Source organism: Peromyscus maniculatus, chromosome 5, assembly GCF_049852395.1.
Source record: "Peromyscus maniculatus bairdii isolate BWxNUB_F1_BW_parent chromosome 5, HU_Pman_BW_mat_3.1, whole genome shotgun sequence".
Lineage (NCBI taxonomy): Eukaryota > Metazoa > Chordata > Mammalia > Rodentia > Cricetidae > Peromyscus > Peromyscus maniculatus.
This window is the reverse complement of record NC_134856.1, coordinates 119059-138241: the sequence shown is the minus strand read 5'-3', so window position 1 is coordinate 138241 and position 19183 is coordinate 119059. Positions and strand designations below refer to the sequence as shown.

Here is a 19183-nt window from a genome sequence, read left to right as displayed (position 1 = left end):
TAGTTACACCTTCACCAGCTTCCTGTTTCCCTTCAGTGCCTAAGCTTGGCTCTTCTTGAACTTGCTCTGTAGACCAGGCTGGCCTCAAACTCAGAGATCTGAGAGCCTCTGCCTCCCAATCTGGGACTGAAAGTGTGGATCAGCACACCTGACTCTAAGCTTTTTGGAAATTGATTAGCTGGGTGGGATCTTGCCCTGAGGTCACCACTACCTTTATTCCATTTCTTAATCTGTTTATATCCTTGAACACAGGATTTAGCTCTATTCCGTTTCTGGGTGAGCCATTTCTCAGTTTGTACATTTTGTATTTTTATTTGCTCAGCTTGCTCCATTTCATGACAGAACTTCATCAGAGTTAACACTAATAACAACATGACAGAATCTATATTAGGCTGTTTTGAGATTTCTTCTGCCAATAGAATTAATCCAAAACTCTTCACTTTACTCTAAGACAGACTTTTCAGACAGGGTGAGAAGCAGCCACTTTCCTCACCAAAATACCACAAGACCAGTTTCTGGGCCACATATTAACATTCTTCTCTGAAACCTCTTGAGCAGTGTTCCCACAGTTCATCAAATCACACTCAGCACCACTGTCTTCCATGCTTCTACTGGTATGGTCCATTAAGCAGTACTTAAAGCATGCCACTGCTCTCCTAACCCAAAGTACCAAAGTTCAAATTCCTTCAAATAAAAACATGGTCAGACTGATTACAACGTACCCCACACCCTGGTACTAGCTTCTGTTTAAGTTAGGTTTTCTATTGCTGTGAAGAGAAACCATGACCACGGCAACTCTTATAAAGGAAAATATTTAATTGTGGTGGCTCACTTATAGTTCAGAGATTCAGTCCATTATCATCATGGGATGGAGCATGGCATCATGCAGACAGACATGGTACTGGCTACATCTTGATCAGAGAGCAACAAAAAGTGGACTAGGACACTGGGTCTAGCTTGAGCATATATATGAGACCTCAAAGCCCACCTCCATGAAGACACACTTCCTCCACAAGGCCACACCTACTCTAACAAGGCCACACCTTGTTAGAGTAATAGTGCCACTTCCTTTGGGGGCCATTTTCTTTCAAACCACCACATCATCTTATCATGGAAAAAGGAATCATTTGTGGCTGTTCCTGATACTAGGTACAAGTTATTCAAGTGTGTTGTTCTTGGTTAACAGTGTCATTCCACATATGTACACAATACATTTTACCTACTCACACTCTATCTGATACATACCTGAGTGACCAGATTTTCACTACTTTCAATCAAGCTTCTTTTTTTATATTTTTTTATTTAAGAAATTTTTTTTATTCATTTTTACATACCAACCACAGATCCCTTGACCCTTCTCCCCACAACCAGCCCTCATCCCCTCCTCCAAAAGGGTAAGAGCTGCCATGGGGAGTCAGCAAAGCCCAGTACATTCAGTTGAGGCAGGACCAAGCTCCTACCCCCTATATCAAGGCTGAGCAAGACATCTCACCATAGGTAATGGGCTCCAGAAAGCCAGCTCATGCACCAGGGATAGATCTTGATCCCACTGCCAGGGGCCCCTCAAACACCCAGGTACACAATTGTCTCCCAAATGCAGAGAATCTAGTCCAGTCCCATGCAGGTTCCACAGCTGTCAGTCTAAAGTTCATGATTTCCTATGAGCTTGGTTCAGTTGTCCCTGTAGATTTCCCCATCATGATCTTGACCCATCCCCTTGTTCATATAATACTTCTTCCCTCTCTTCGACTGTACTCCCAGAGCTCGGCCTGGTGCTTGGCTGCGGATCTCTGCATCTGCTTCCATCAGTTACTGGATGAAGGCTCTATGATGACAGTTAGGGTACTCACCAATCTGATTACTGGGATAGGCCAGTTCATGTACCGCTCCACTATTACTAGTAGTCTAATCTGGGGTCATTCTTTTGTATTCCTGAGAATTTCCCCAGCACCTGGTTTCTCCCTAACCTCATCTCTCCCTCTATCAAGATATCTCTTTCATTGCTCTCCCACTCTGTCCCTCCCACAGTTCTACCATTGTAAGAAAAAAGGGGCTGGCTAAAGAAACCCACCCTGACCCTGGAGCCCAGAACCAGAGAAAGAAACACTTTATCCCCAAGCCCAGAACAAAAGAAACATGTCCTAACTCTGAAACCAGTACCAAAGAAACACACTTTGTCCCTAGAATTAGAGCCAGTGAAAGAAATATACCCTGGCCTAAGAATTAGAATCAAAAAGCTAAGAAAGGCCAGTAAAAGAAACACAGTTTGGCTCTGAAATCAGAGCCATTTCTGCCCCTAACCCACAAAACTAACCAATCTCTGAGCAGAAACAACTAACCAAGTTCAGGACAGAAAATCTCCCTGAAGAAACTCCACCCCCAAGAGATCCTATATAAACCACCCTGCCTGTTCAGTTGTTGGCTCTTCTTTCCCACCCTGGTAGAGGCGGCCACTCCCCTAGACTCCTCCTTCCCAAATAAATCTCTTTCTCAAAAGAGTTGTGGGTGTAAAGATCTTCATTTGCTGGTGCAGAGAAGATAAACCTTGCTAAGTTGTCACTTAGTGGACTGAGCAGAAAAAACAAAACAAAACAACAAAACACAACACAACACAAAACAAAACAAAACAAAACTTGCAGAGACATTCCCCTACCTGGGCTGAGCAAGGCAGACCTGAACAGAAGAACTTTGCTGAGCTGTCCTTTAGGGTACTGAGCAAGGTTGAGCAGAAAAAGTAACAACTTTTCACCGGAGCCAGAGGAGATTGCTACGTTTCTGCAGGGGTTTCTCCTTTAGCATAGTGAAGCAAAAGAAGCAATATCTTGGGTGGGAGAAGAAGCAGAGCCTTTAAGTGGGGGCTGAACAAAGCTCAGCTGTAGTGGCTCTCCAGAAGAGGAACAGGATTGCAATATCCTGTGGGGAGACCATCCCCCACCACACCAGGTATTGCCTGACTCCAAATAGTCAGGATAACTGTTCCTCCAGAGCTGAGCTGTCTTAGCAGATAGCCTGACTCTCCTGAGCAGTCAGGATACCTTACCCTCCAGGGCTGAACTGTCCCATTGAAGCTCCAGCTATCAGAGTTGTCCTAGCAGCTCCAGGTATCCAGGATACCTTTCCCTCTAGAGCAGAGCTCCAGTTGCTAGAGCTGTCCTAGAAGTGCAAGGTGTCAGCTGACTCCCAAACAGTCAGGATATCTTTCCCCTAGAGTTGCAACACACATGCTTATAACCGTCCAATTCCCTCATGTTATCAGCCCTCATCCCCTCCCCTCTATTGCCCCCCTCACCCCAAGTTTACTCATGGAGATCTCATCTATTTCCCTTCCCAAGGCAATCCATGCATCCCTCTTAGATTCCTCCTTGTTACCTAGCTTTTCTGGATCTGTGGATTGTAGCCTGGTTACCCAGTGCTTTGCATCTAGTATCCACTTATGAGTGAGTAAATACCATGTTTGTCTTTCTGTTAATCAAGCTTTTATGAATCTCAAACATAGGTTTTTAAGAACAATATTTTCTTTTCATTTGGGCTAAGATCTGAGAGCAGAATTGCTGAATCATGTAACACATGTGTGTTTAACTTTTAATTAAGGTGCCAAATTGTCTTCTTTGATTGTACCATTTTGCATCTCCTCCAGACATGTCTGAGGGTGCCAGTGATGCCATATCTTTGTGACCACTTGGACTTAAAGTTCCTAAGTCTGATTGTATTGAAGGGGTGTGAAGGAGTGTCTCATTACAGGTATTTTAATGGAATTTGAGCCTCTGCTTCCCCTTCCCACTTGCACTCATTCTCTGCTTCCTTCCATAGAAATGCACCTGAGCATCTTCATTCCACATATCTGCTATGGCCTTGGCAATTACCAGCAGAAGGTCTCTGAATGAAGGTGCAGTGAATAACAAAGCACATGGGTTCTACCCCTCCCCCAGCTGTCATAGTCACAGTTCTGCTGCTCTGAAGAACAACACAACTTATAATAGAAAGCATTTAATTGGGGGCTTCCTTATCGTTTCAGAGGATGAGTCCATGACCACAATCCTGATGGGCAGCTTTGCAGCAGTCAGGCAGGCACAGTGTTGGAACAGTAGCTGAAAGTTTACAACCCGATCCACCAGCAAGAGGCAGAGAGATAAACTGGGCCTTGTATGAACTTTTGAAACCTCAATGCCCCACCCCCAGGGACACACATTCTCTGAACACACACCTCCTAAACAGCCCACCGACCGGGTACCAAACATTCAAATATATGAGTCTATAGAGGCCATTCTCATTCAAACCTCCACACCAGCTGAACTGAGAAAAAGTCTATAACAAGGAGAAGTAACATGAACCTCAGGATGTAAAAAGAAGCTTTACCTTGGTTCTTTCACCTCTCATGCCCAAAACCCATCAGTTCCTTTAGTCAAGGAATTGAGGGTAGGGAGAGCAGCTGTCAGTAATGGCTGGGACCTCAGACTGGACAGTAATACATCAGAACCACTAAGCACAACAATAGAAAGTTTTGATGGGGAAATGCATGGCTGTGTTATGCTAGGAAAAACAGAAAAGCACCAAGTTCTACAAGGAAGTTCTACAGTGATAGGCCATGGTCCATAGCGGCAGGGGAAGGAGGATCTCCCTGACTTGAGGCCAATCTGGTCTACAGAGCAAGTTCCAGAACAGCCAAGGCTCTACAGAGAAACTCTGCCTTGAAAAACTAAACAAAGGAAGGAAAGAAAGAAATACAGAAACCAACCCACTTGGCCTCTGAGCTCAACTTGATCTATTTTCGTGAGAAGCAAGATTGTTAATGCTCATAGGACTCTGAATTCTGGACCAGCTAGTAGATGTGGGATATGAAATGTTTTTTAAATACCTAATTGGATGCAGTGAGTTTAGATGGGTTATAATGAGAGAGGAGGGGGCATGAATTGGATGGGAATTTGGGAGGAATTGTTCTAGAAAGGGGAGTAAACATGATTTAAATATGTTAACCTGTTTATGATATTATCAAAGATGAAAATATACTTCCTGGATATTAGTTGAGAGACTGAGCATTTGTCTCACATGTATAAGACCCTGGATTCAATATCCTGTCTCCATTTCAGATGTTTGGGAAAATTGACACATCAGAGGTGATTGGATGTCAAAATATGTCCTTCTGTTAATAAGCCCTAAGAATTCTCATCTATATAAGTAGCTTGTAAAACATTTGATTTGCCACAGCCCTGGTATCTTAGAAAGTTTATGTGACCATAACAAAAATTATCATAAGAAACAAGCTCAGGTCTATGGCAGACACACGTGGCCTGGCTACTTGGAAGACTAAGGCAGGTGGAATATATGAGCTCAAGAGTTAAAGGTCAGCCTATAACATACACACACACTGATCACAATTACATATATGCATAGATTGATACATGTAACATACATACATGAGTTTGTATATATCATAACCTATGTGGCTTATAACCAATAGGAAGTTGTTCACAATTGTGAATACCATGAATTCCAAAATTAAGGTACCATCAGGTATGCTATATATTGAAGGCTAGCTTTCTCATCCAAAGATTGTTATTTTTTGTTATACTGAGCTGATGGAACAAATAATGATGCTCATGATGTGAGCTTCCTAGTGGCCAGTCTCTGAATATCCTCATTGTAGAGTTCATTATTGAGCTGACCTGATAATAGATGCCTTAGAGGCAGAGGACAAGGTCAGATACAGAATGGAAAAGGCGTGCTGGTAATTCAGATAGGCTATATCAACAATAGTAGATTTTCTGAGTCTCAGCACAAGTGTATTTAAATTTTGAAGAAGATGTCAGCCTTCTTTCAACATGACTATCCGTTTTGCATCCCCTCTGAGCATGCGTGTGTGAGCATGCCAGTGGCTCCCTGTCTTTGCCACCACTGAGTATGTGCATATGCAGTAGTATCTCCATGAAGAGAGTTCTGTAGACTTTAGTCCACCTCCCTCTTCCTGCCTACAAATGAAAGGTTCCAGACCACCCCCTCCACCACACACACAGAATTTGAGAGTCTTCTTCATTCTACATGTTCACTATGGTCTGCACAATCATCAATGAAGGGCCTCTAGATGATGGTGCACTGGATGACAGAGTACATAGGGATGTTGCCCCAAGTCTTGCTACATAGCAGTCAAGGATTAAGAGGACACACCAGCCTTTCCTGTTAACATAAAGAAGCTACTCCCATGTCTTTGAGCTTGGAAGAATCAGGTGGAGTGGTCCTTTCAGGTCCCAAAGCCCAGATGTTCACCAGAAAGAAAGTTAAGGACAGAGAGAACATCTACCTATGCAGGGCCTGAACACACACAGAGTATGGAGGGTAGATATTAAATCTTATTCATGGATGGGATGATTTTTATATTCCACATTGCAAACACCAGGGAGCAAAAGAAAGACAATACTACCATTAAGCCTTGGCTCAGTAGATGGTCAGAGAAGATTCCTTCCTTTGAGTCTAGGAGGACTGCTGCCTGATGCTCTTACTGGGGACTTTACTGAGCTCCTGCTGCACACATGCATCTGTGAGGTCTCCATTTCTGCTGACATACAGGACACGTCACCAAATGGTCTTTAGACTTTCAGTAGCTGTGTCATTTATTTTATTAAGGAATTTTTAATTCATTTTACATACCAACCACAGATCCCCCTCTCTTCCCTCCTCCCATTTCTCCAGCCTTCCCCCCACCCGCCCATCTGACATTCCCTCCTCTAACAAGATAAGGCCTCCCATAGGGAGTCAGTAGAGCCCTATACATTTAGCCCCTCCCACCACATCAAGGCTGTGCAAGGTGTCCCACCATAGGTAGTGGGCTCCAAAAAGCCAGCTCATGCACCAGGGACGGATCCCAATCTCACTGCCAGGGGCTCCTCAAGCAGATCAACCTACATCACTGTCTCACTTATGCAGAGGGTCTAGTCCAGTCCCATGGAGGCTCCAGAGCTGTTGGTCTAATGTTGATGAGTTCCCACCAGTTTGGTTGTCTCTGTAGGTTTCCCCATTATGATCTTGATGCCTCTTGCTCATAAACTCCCTCTTCTCTATCTTTGACTCCTGGAGCTCAACCTGGTGTTTGGCTGTGGATCTCTGCATCTGCTTCCATCAATCACTGAATGAAGGCTCAATGATGACAATTAGGCTATTCACCAATCTGATTACTAGAGTAAGCCAGTTCAGGCACCCTCTCTACTATTGCTAGTAGTTTAAGCTGGGCTCATCCTTGTGGATTTCTGGGAACTTCCCTAGCACCCAGTTTCTCCCTGTCCCCATGATGTCTCCCTCTATTATGCTATCTCTTTCATGGTTCTCCCACTCCGACCCTGTTCCAGCTCTACCATTCCATTCCCTTATGTTCTCTTCCCCCATCCTGTACCTTCTATTGCCCCTCATCCCCAGTGTCACCTTTTAGAATCTCTTATGCCAATGATTTCTTTGCAACCAAATTTGCCTATGTTCTAGCATAGATGGGTAAATTTTGCATAAAACTATGATCTAAGAAATCACTTTCACATAAGTATGAGACTCCTACTTTCACTGGAAGAAGTTCCCTTGAGGTTCTCTCTGTCAGTCATTGCCTGATCTCTGCTCCAGGGCAACCACTTTCTGATGATTCAGTTTGGAAACTGCATATAATTTAGAAACATCAGAGTCCTAGCTATCCTATCTCAGGAAAGGATTCCTATGTGACTGGTCCTGTTACTGAGTAAGAGGTCTTTAAGGTTCAAGTGTGCTGTCTTTGGTTAACAGTGTCATTCCATATATTCACACAACATATTTTACCCAATCCCTAGTTGATGTACACCTGAGTGACCTGATTTTCACTACTTTTATTGAAGCTCTTATGAACTTTGGAAGTATGAGGCTTTGTAATTGGTGTTTTCAATTCCTTGAACTAAAGACCTGGGAGTAGAACTACTCAGTCACAGGATAAATGTATTTAGCTTTTAAAAGAACTGTCTAACTGACTTCTATAATGATCATATCATTTTGTAATCCTCCAGTGGTGTATGTAGTGCCAGTAGCTCCATGTCTTTGCCAACACTTGACTTTATGGGTCTTAAATCTGATTATTGAGCAAGGGTATAGTAGTATCTCACTGAAGGAATTTTCATGGACTTGAGCTCCTACATTCTGCTCTCCCTATCTATCTATCATCTATCTATCTATCTATCTATCTATCTATCTATCTATCTATCTATCTATCTATCTTTCTCATCTCATCTCTTTTTTCATTCTCTCATTCTTTTTGTACTTGCTCCCAGCCTCCTTCCATAAGACAGAGCATGAGTATCTTCCTCATTTTACATTTTTACTGTGGTCATGACCATCATCAACACAGGCGCTCTGAGTGATGGTGCAGTGAGTAGCAGAGCACACCAGGATTTTCCTAACTGAGCTATAAAAATGTCTGCGATTAAAAAGCACAGCAATGTCCATGATACATTGGGAATCTAGTTCCTTCATCCTGAGATTTGAGGAACTGGCTACTTCTCAGCTTGCATTGTCCAGATCTTCCTTTGGTTGGGAACTTGGAGTAGAGAAAACATCTTCCAAGAAAGGCTAGGACCACAGAGAGGACAATAGTACACTGAAAAGGTGACATGGAATATAGGGAGTCCCTGTTCATGAGAGGAGGCAGGAAAAGCTGAGCTATGCTGTGCTAGGTAAACAACCAGCCAGACACCAAAGAGGAAGTCCCAAAGTGCCATGCTGTTAGGCTATAAACTATTACTTAGATAATAATGAAGATAATTTGGAGCCAAGGTCAATTCTCAGTTGGCAGTAAAGGCAACTGACACTGATCCCCACACCACTTCCTCTAGGAAATCAGTCTGGACTGAATATGGACTTCTGATCCTGCATCCTTTGGTATATCATGTCAGCATTTTATTGTGATTCTGAAAATTCTATTTATAGACTTTTATCTCAGGTTTATCATAGGTTCTGAGACATCAGATTGACCCCAGTGTTGGAGCTATCAAAGCCCATTAAGTGTTTGTCATATGGTTACCTGTAATATTGATCAAGGGGTGGTAAGAGAACTTTCCTCCAACCCTGATGACCTAAGTTCCACTTTGGGTTCCATATGGTGGAATTAGAGGAACTTACTCAGAGGAAGAAACTTACACAAATTATCCCATATTTACATGAGCACAGTAATAGGGTGCCTGAACTGGATTACCCCAATAATCAGATCGGTGAATACCCTGTCATCATAGAGCCTTCATCCAGTAATTGATGGAAGCTGATGCAGAGATCCATATCCAGGCACCACACCAAGCTCTGAGAGTCCAGTCAAAGAGAGAGAAGAAGGAATCTATGAGCAAGGGGCATCAAGATCATGATGGGAAAACCTACAGAGACAACCAAACCAAACTGGTGGGAACTCATCAACATTAGACCAACAGCTCTGGAGCCTCCATGGGACTGGACTAGACCCTCTTCTTAAGTGAGACAGTTGTGTAGCTTGATCTGCTTGAGGAGCCCCTGGCAGTGAGATTGGGATCCATCCCTGGTGCTTGAGCTGGCTTTTTAAAGCCCACTACCTATGGTGGGATGCCTTGCATAGCCTTGATGCAGGGGGAGGGTCTTGGCCTGATTCAACTGAATGTACCAGGCTCTGTACCTACCCATGGGAGACCTCATCTTGTTGTAGGAGAGAATAGAGAGTGGGTTGGTAGGGGGAAGCCTGGAGAGGCAGGAGGATGGAAGAGAGGGGGATTTGTGGTTGGTGTGTAAAATGAATAAAAAATTCCTTCATAAAAAAAGAAAATAAATTTTTCATGCAATAAAAATAAATAGAAAGAAAGAAACAAGAACATAGTAAATAAATAAACTCAAACAATGAAACATTTGTTAAATAGATAAATGACTGTGAAGCTGATCTTGACAAGAGTTGTCCACTAGAGGAGACACATCATGAGGATGGAGTAAACAGGGGCTGTGGACTTTAAAAGAACAGAATTGCACTGTGTTTTGATCAAACAACTGTGACCTAACATGGAGGTGTCTAACTCTAAGGTCATTGTAGGTACTAGCGACCCTGGAGCAGGCTCCAGTTCAGAGGAGTCTTGAGGATGAAGGTCACACTCAGAGGTCCTTTACTTGCCTGTCTCTCCTGTGACATCTTGAGTGAATACTTACTCACAGAAGCCCTCTAGCTTCTCCTGTTACAACTTTCTGTCCAGGAGTGAGGACAGGGTTCCTAGTATCCCAGAAGAGCTTCAGAATCCATGCTGTGCCTTTCCAGGAGGTCGGAGGAAAAGGAAATAGAAGAGGTGACTTTGCAGTAACTCCCTGCCACTGGCACCTGTCACTTCTGACTAATCAGTTTTTTCAACAATGAGAACTTTGCCCCACCACACCAAGTTCACGCCTACATCCTTTTGGTTTAAATTCCTGCCTGGGCAAGGCCCACAGATTCTGCTTCCTGTTTTTGAAACATTGGTGTCCTATGTAGCAGCACAGACTCAGGATGAGAGCTGTCATGCCACTGAATCAACTTCATAGCTGGCTGAATGCTGTGGTCTTGGGGCTCCTGCTTCTCCTCCTCCATGTGCAGGGTGAGGCTCACTAAGCTGGCAATGGGGAATGACTAGAGTCAGAACTGCCAAATTCTGCAGCGTCAGAGGCTGAGCTTGTGGGAGGGATGGCCCAGGGAACACAGGTGAGATTGGGGTGATGGATGTGTGGGAAACAGGTGCCTCCCAATCTTTTAACCAAAGCCCACTGATTTTTGTGGGCCCACCCAGACCATCAGAGATATCTAAGGTCACTCCAGACTGAGGAGACAGTTCAGTGTAAGGAGCTCTGGAGAGTGCTAGACAATTCTAAGGAAAGTGATCAGAAGATATATTTTCTCTATAGTATATGGCTATGACTGTAACTTCTACTGACTTTTGGATAAGAATGACAATAATCATAAATTCATGTGGCCAAATGGCTCAGAGTGTGTGACCTCTTTGGCCAGAGAAATGCTCTCACATCCTTCAAAGGGGTAATAGGAACGGTTCCTGGCCCTGAAGGATAGGGGAGCTGCTATACTCAATCAAACCTCACAGCTGAACTGGGAGGTCCTGGGTTTCTTTCCTGTGTGCCCTGGTAACAGTGAGATAGGAACTCTCACAATCTGTGGTAACTGATTGCACAAAACTAACCCTGATGGCATCTCTCCACCCACAGGTCAGGACTCATCAGAGGCCAGCCCCATCAGAAACACACACACAGGCCAGGTCCGAGGCAGCCTTGTCCATGTGAAGGACACCAAAATTGGTGTCCATACCTTCCTGGGAATTCCCTTTGCCAAGCCACCTGTAGGACAACTGCGCTTTGCTCCCCCTGAAGCCCCTGAGCCATGGAGTGGTGTGAGAGATGGAACCTCACATCCAGCCATGTAAGTTCTGGACCCAAAAAATGTCTGGCATGGGGGGGGGGGCGAAGATTTGCTCTGAGTTCTGAACCATGCTGAAGTCTTTCCTCCATCTCAGCTCTGTAGCAGTTTTCTCCCATTGTGGGGTGTCCCCCATGCATTTTTCTGATACATGTACTAAAATTGAGTAGAACAACCTTGCCAATCTCCTTAGGCAGAGCTTGGCATAGGGAGTTGGATGCAGGGACTATAGACAGGAACAAAGATAAAATTGTTCACAGATTCAAATTGAACCCAGTGTTCTCTGACACAATGGGAGGGATCTCTAGGCATGTGTTTTGACCTATTAAGCAGAAAGTGCCCCTGAATCTAGTAGAATACACTTCAGATCCTGAGGAGTGTAGCATTATGGATACTTGCTAACCCCACACTCACAGTCACTATGAAAACCTAAAGGGCCAAGTGTCACTGACAAAGGAATAAGGATATGTAACTAATTGCCTCTGGAGACAGTGTAGGAAAAAGAAGTTCCCTGAGATTCTATATTCAGGGGATGAAGAATTTTTCACCACCCTTTAGGCAGTGTGTCCACTGAATCCTCTAGTACCTGTGGATACAACACTCCAATATTGCAATCTTAGTTTGTTGTCTTTGATGTAATAAAATACTGGCAAAAGGAACTTAGGGGAGGAAGCTACTATTATAGGCTCCAGATTATAATTCATTGTGTGTGGGGGAATTCACAGTGAAGGAAAATTACAGGAGCTGGTCACATCTCATCCACAGCCTGGAACAGAGAGTAGAAAATGCTTTCATGCCTGCTAATGCTTAGTTCACTTTTCTGTTCTTATACAATTCATTATATGTCACCACATACAGACAGTCATTCCATAGAGATGCCTGGAAGTCTCTATATCCAAGACTCAGAAAGGATAACATCCAAGGCTTAGACTAGTAGAGGACTTTCTGGAATTCTGGCTCCATTCTGCTTTTATGGAGCCTGTGGCCTTTACTTTGGTTGTAAGGGACCTTAGAGAGGGAATATGTGTTAACAGGGCATCATGAAGAGCAGCAGCTGAAGGTGATTGAGAAAAAATCCAGACTCACATTTGGTTTTGGAATATCTGTCTGCTATTTCCATCAGGTGTCTGCAAAGCCTTGAAATGATGAATGCAGAGGGCCTAAAGGATATGAAACTAACATTGCCTCCCATCTCTATGTCTGAGGACTGCCTGCATCTCAACATCTACACTCCAGCTCATGCCCATGAGGGCTCTAACCTACCTGTGAGTGTCAAGTTATGGTCAGGTTGGGGACAGGGTATTTTTTCATGATAACAAAAAGAGGGGAACAAAAGCTCCATTGCAGTATGGACTCTGTTGAAATGCCTTGCCCTCTTTGGGTAAAAAATAGGCCTTCTCAGCCACACTATGCAGATGAAACCTGGGTAAGGGACACAAAGCACTGAAGCACTGAGTGATCAAAGGCTCTAGCTATTTGAAAAAACCAGGACTCATTCTCCAACCCGAGCCCTGCAGAACTGCTTAGGTGCTCAAGGCTCCACATTGAGGTCACCCATTCCTTCCTTTAGGATATCTGTTGTGCCGATGAGAGTTAATGATTCTTTCCATTTTTAATCTGGAGAAATATCCATGAAGATACCCCTCTTTGTTTCACTATGAAGAGCCTGAGAAATGATAACATTACTGTATACATAGAATTGCTAATTCAAACTGAGGGGGGCTAGAAACAACCCAATGGGGCTATTAGAGGCCCTGAGTCATGACCAAAGCTCTGAAGTGCTGAGGATTTCTATGTATTTGTATAGTTAGACAGAAGCACAGAAGTTGATTGATACTCTAGTAAACTGTCCTGCAGAGCTTTGGCTAGCTAGGAGCTTCCTGGCATCTCTATTGACTTCTCCAGGTGATGGTGTGGATCCATGGTGGTGCTCTGGTTGGAGGAATGGCTTCCATTACTGATGGATCCATATTGGCAGCCTCAGAGGATATCGTGGTGGTCCATATCCAATATCGCCTAGGTGTTCTGGGCTTTTTCAGGTGAGCCTAGGGCTGAGCCAAATAGAAGCAGCCAAGGAGAACCTAGACAGCCCTTTGATCCATGCCCCTCTACTTCACAGCACTGGAGACCAGCATGCCAGAGGCAACTGGGGCTACCTGGACCAAGTGGCCGCCCTACGCTGGGTCCAGCAGAATATTGCCCACTTTGGAGGCAACCCTGACCAGGTCACTATTTTTGGCGAGTCAGCAGGTGGTGCAAGTGTGTCTTCACATGTTGTGTCTCCCATGTCCAAAGGACTCTTCCACAGAGCCATCATGGAGAGTGGAGTGGTCCTGCTACCTGGCCTTATCTCTGACACCCATGAGATGGTCTACACTGTAAGTGCCCTTAACCATCACAGGCCTAAGTAGTTGGAAGTTTTTCTGTGTCCTTCCTAGTCCTACAGCTGCTTGGTCCCAAGTGAACACAGAGAGGCTTATGTTACTTACAAACTGTATGGCCTATTGGTCAGCTTACATTAGCTAGCTCTTTCAACTTAATTCAACCGATTCCTGTTAATTTGTATGTTGTCCCATGGCTATGGCATTACTGGACTGCTGGCATCTTGTTGCTCCTTAGGCAGTGGGCTGGCATCTCTTCTGACTCCATACTTCTTTTTTCCATTTTCAGTTTTATGTATTGCCTAACCTTATTCTGCCTTGCCATTGGCCAAACAGTTTTATTTATCAACCAATCAGAGCTACACATATTCACAGTGTACAGAAAGACATCCCCCAGCACCCTAGTCTGTCCCCTCAGCCTGCATGGTCTGGTACTCTGGTCTTCTGTTCAGTGGGGGAAACAATGATCATGGGAGACAATTTCTTTCCAGTAATATTTGAGAAACTCAGGGGTTAGACTCTACTCACCTCTACTTCATACTGGGTGACAGCAAACTGCTCCTAGCAGCTTACATTACTGATGAAAATAAATAGGAGTGTGCTTTGGGAGGTAGCCCTGTGGGTTTTTTAACGTGCTGGAAGTGCAAGCCTGAGAACCTAAGTTCAAATCCCTAGACCCATAAAAGGCTGGAGATAGTAATATCTGTAACTCCAATGTTCCTGTGGTCAGGTGGAAGGCAGAAACATGGGAATCCCTGGATGTTCACAGAGCATTTCAGCTAGCATAGAAGCAGTAATAAAAGAAGACCACCTGTCTCAAATAAGGGAACATCTGTGAAAAAAGGAGATGTCCTCTTACATTCACATACAAACTTTGGCACACTTAGTCCTTCTCTTATACACAAAACACAGAAAGATGGGTGGAGTAAACAGAACTAATGTAGGCCAAAAGAAAATTCAAGTATGCAAGTTGAAAGTATACTGCTTGCTTTGAGTATTTTCACAAAGGTAACAATTTATATTTATAACAAACCACACACAACACACACTATAGTGTGGTAGTTAGTCCAATAGCATCAAGTTGGAGTCGAGAGAACTCTTCTCCCCACTTGTTCCCTTTATAGACGGTGGCCAACCTGTCTGGATGTGAGGCCAAGGACTCAGAGGCCCTGGTGCACTGTCTAAGAGGCAAAAGTGAAGCAGAGATTCTGGTCATTAATAAGGTAGGTAGAATTGTGTGTCTTAAAATATCTAGTCAGACTTTGTGTCCATTAGTTCTGTGTACAATATGAACACCAAGATAGGCTAATCCAAGTGTAGATTCTCTTCCAGAATGAGCTTAGCACCCTGAGGCTAGTAAGACATGATAAAATGGTGGTAGTAACTCATTGGATCAGCATATGTATTTTATTGACCTTCAGCATTAACTTTTACTGCCTCTCAGGTCTTCAAGATCATCCCTGCTGTGGTAGATGGGGTATTCCTACCCAGGCATCCCAGAGAGTTGTTGGCCTCTGTGGATTTTCACCCTGTCCCCAGCATCATTGGTGTCAACAATGATGAGTATAGTTGGATCCTCCCCATGGTGAGACTCAATTCCAACCCTCTGGGAGTCTGGAGACTCATATGTTAAGTACAGGGAACTCAATACATCTCTAATCCAAGTCCATCAGATCCCACATTTCTATCTCCCAGGTCATGGGCTCTGCTCAAACAATAAAGGAAATAACCAGAGAGAACCTGCAGGATGTTCTGAAGAATACAGCAGCACAAATGGTAAGATACATCTGGTCCTATCCAAAAAGAAAGGTCCCTTATATCTCCTCAGACAGCATCCCTATTAATGAAGGTCAGTATATATGTGTAATTCTGTGTGTGGTGACCTCAGACCGTGAATCTTTTTATCTACACCCTATCTGATCACAGGCCCTGTTCTCCCATACCAAAGACTGTTGCCTACCTAACCAACAACATTACTAGCCTCATTATTCCCTATCTCCTTGGTGTAGATGCTGCCTCCTGAGTGTGGTGACCTGCTAATGGAAGAGTACATGGGGGACACTGAAGATGCCCAGACCCTCCAAATACAGTACACAGAGATGATGGGAGACTTCATGTTTGTGATCCCTGCACTCCAAGTAGCACATTTTCAGCGTAAGTACCTCTGTAACAAGGCTTAAGGGAGCAGCTCAGCAGCTCAGAGATATAGGTCACTGGTAAGCACTGTGGAGCAGTGTAAAATCCAGGTCTCATGTCTAGTTAAAGAGAGTGACATCTAGGTACAGCGGAGAAAATGAGTTGCTGATAATCTATTGACTTGATATAACCACTCAGCTGGGAAGGCCATGAGCAGTGTTTTGCCATGGGCTTTTCCACAGCTAGTGCTCCAGCTTGGAACTTCCTCTCCTCTTTAACATTTATGATTCCAGGTAACTTTAGATCAAGGTACCTTGTCACCAAATACATATCAGAAAAACTCCAGGTGAGGGGCCACTAAGTCACTCATCATCCTCACCTCCAGGTTCCCACAACCCTGTCTACTTCTATGAATTCCAACATCAATCCAGCTTCCTCAAGAGTATCAGGCCACCCCACGTGAAGGCTGACCATGCTGATGAGGTTCCTTTTGTCTTTGGGTCCTTCTTCTTTGGCATGAAACGTGAGTCTTCCTTATTCTGCTTGAGCTGATGGAGGTCTCAGATGACACCTCAGGGACTCCTGAGCTCTTAGTCTATTTGAGGAAAACCAGGTTCTGGGAGATGATAGAAATCAAATTTGTACCATATCATATCCCAAAAATCAGACTAAGATTAGAATCTGGGCCTGTCCCAGTCTAGCCTGTCATGGAGATTACAGCACACTGGGGCATGAATTCAATTAGAGGCATGCATGGATGTTGGGTATTGTATAGTGAAGAAGGGAGGTAACAAAGCTGATAGTTACAGTTCTGACAGCAGCTGGGACTGTGAGTATAAGGCATGATTTGGCAGTTGTGTGTGGCATCATGGATTTCAACATTTATTTTTCTCATGACTCCAGTTGTCCTCACTGAGGAGGAAGAGCTATTGAACAGGAGGATGATGAAGTACTGGGCCAACTTTGCAAGATATGGGTGAGAACACACCTCTCTCTCAACCTTCTCTATATGGGTTATAGAGATATTTGAGTCCCTGTAGGTCTCCCTTTGGGGTGGTTGTCTCTTTAGCATTCACGGATCTTCCATCATATAACAATCTCTTCTCTACTAGATAGCACATGTATACATCCACTTTGTAGGTGTCCGTTACTGGTCATCTCACAGTGACCTGGATCATGAGCCATAGTGTACAGCTCTTTAGATTTTGCCTCTTAGATGTAGACATAAAACAGGTCAAGTAGTCTTCCCCCACATGAAGCAGAAACTAGTGGGTGAGACTTGTATCTCTACATCTGTACACTCATCCCATCAGCCCCTTTAAACACCAGCCTAACTATACCACTGCCATGACCCAAATCAGAGGGTCAGACTTTGGATCAGAGTGACCTCACCCTTCCCCACTGGCTGGCATATCCACAGGAACCCCAACAGCGAGGGTCTACCCTACTGGCCCATGTTGGACCATGATGAGCAGTACCTGCAGCTGAACATTAAGCCTGCTGTGGGCCGAGCCCTGAAGGCCAGAAGGCTGCAGTTCTGGACCAAGACTCTGCCCCAGAAGATCCAGAAGCTAAAGAAGTCTCAGAACATGCACAAAGAGCTCTAGTGCACTGTGTGAGGAATGGTGTGTGGGCTTGGCTGCTGAAGGGTGTTTGGCTGTAATCTCAGGCTCAGCTTCAGTTCTCTCTCCAGACCTCGCCCTCTCAGAGAACCGCCAGAGGGGCTCAGTTCTGCATTTCCTGTGATGGCCACTACTTCTCCCCTAAGTCTGCAAGCTGTTGAGGACCCTGCCTACCATGGTGGGACATGGGCCCAGCTTGTGTAGGTTTCGTCATCACCCCACCCAGTGCCTGCAGGGTATTCGGGACCCCTCCTTCAGTGTGGCCATGTCATTTCTTCTGCTCCCTTCCCCTGTCTCACCTCTGGGGGCTGGAAAGGTCACCAGGGAGTGCTTTGCCCAATAAACTTGGTCTTTTATTGTGAATTCGGCTTGATCCGGTTTACTGTGTAGGCAGAGAAACCTATTAAAGGTACAAATACCTTTCATCTTGCTGCTTTGCCAAGAAGACTAGTGCTCTCCCCGCTCATCCCCCTGCCACACAGGAAGCCGCTCTTCTTTTTATCTCCCCTCTCCCAGACCGGATGACTCTTGGGCTCTGGTAAGCCATCCATTTCAGAGCCAAAGGTCACTTCAGAGTCAAGACCTCTTCTTGGTCAATGATGTGTCTGCACCAGGCAACCAGAACCCATTTCAGGACAATGGAGCAGAGACCATCTCTGTTCAGTGGGGTCCTTTGTACAGGAGTCGTTCTCACAGTATAGAATGTATAACAATAGTTCCTATGAAATGACAACCAGTTCTTAATATCATTATACTGAGACAGTCCACCCACTCAGCTATGTATTTCACAAGTAGTGAGTGACACTTTTTTAAGGAGATCTGGACCAGTCCATTAGGTCCTCTAGCCTGAGACTGTGTGTGTGTGTGTGTGTGTGTGTGTGTGTGTGTGTGTGTGTGTGTGTGTGGTGTGTTGGAGTCTGTTGAAGTTTCTCCCCCACCACAGGGCCTGGAGATACTATGAGGTTCATGTCTACATTTTCCTGACATCTATGAATATGTTTGACTGTGAGGTGTGTCCTGGAAGTCGGATGGGAGCATCAGAAGGTCCAGAAATTTCCAATAGAAAACCATCCTATCCCAGTCTCCCCCAGTACCTGTCCATGTATGGAAGGCTATTTCTAACTTTCACAGATCTCCCTGAACTCTTGGGTTCCTGTGACACAATCATTCTCCTTCATCTCCCATATTATTAAATTATTCTGAATTTATTGTTGTCCCTAAACTTTTTCTATGTCCTCTATTAAAAACTTTTACTTACTCTTTATGCCATCATACAAAGGTTAAAAAAAAAATGTGCTCAATCGGTCTCTGTGTTCCCTTAAAGCATTTCTGTCATTAAAGGGTTCTGTCCCTGTCCCACCACTGTAAGTATTGCCTGGTTACAGAAAATGACCAGTTCAGGCTCCATATCTTCCATTACTAGGAGTCTTCACTAGGGTCACACTCATAGATTCCGGGGAGTTTCCACTACAATAAGTTTCCACATTGCCTCCCAGTACCTCTAAATTCCAGGGATTTCTCCCAGTACCCCCTCCTTCTGTATATCCAGCCACATGTAATCCTTTCTGTTCCCAAATCCACACACTCCCTGTCTATCCACAAAATCTTTTCTATTTCCCCTTCCCAGCGAGATCCATACATCCCCC

General features: G+C 44.4%; 1 protein-coding gene across 2 annotated transcripts; it reads left to right on the top strand.

The window, feature by feature from the left end:
• The first annotated feature begins 10440 nt into the window (after positions 1-10440).
• On the top strand, positions 10441-17898 carry LOC143273227 (acylcarnitine hydrolase-like). 2 transcript variants are annotated; one of them, XM_076571592.1, is made up of 12 exons: positions 10441-10571; positions 11191-11401; positions 12522-12663; positions 13304-13437; positions 13518-13776; positions 14904-15002; positions 15224-15364; positions 15475-15555; positions 15789-15933; positions 16301-16438; positions 16819-16891; positions 17336-17898. In XM_076571592.1, exons 1-12 carry the CDS (start codon positions 10484-10486, stop codon positions 17520-17522), a joined length of 1698 nt encoding a protein of 565 aa, XP_076427707.1. In that variant the 5' UTR covers positions 10441-10483; the 3' UTR covers positions 17523-17898. The 2 variants fall into 2 exon arrangements, with proteins under 2 accessions (XP_076427707.1, XP_076427708.1); XM_076571593.1 differs by lacking the exon at positions 11191-11401 and having other exon boundaries at positions 17336-17847.
• Positions 17899-19183: the final 1285 nt, after the last annotated feature.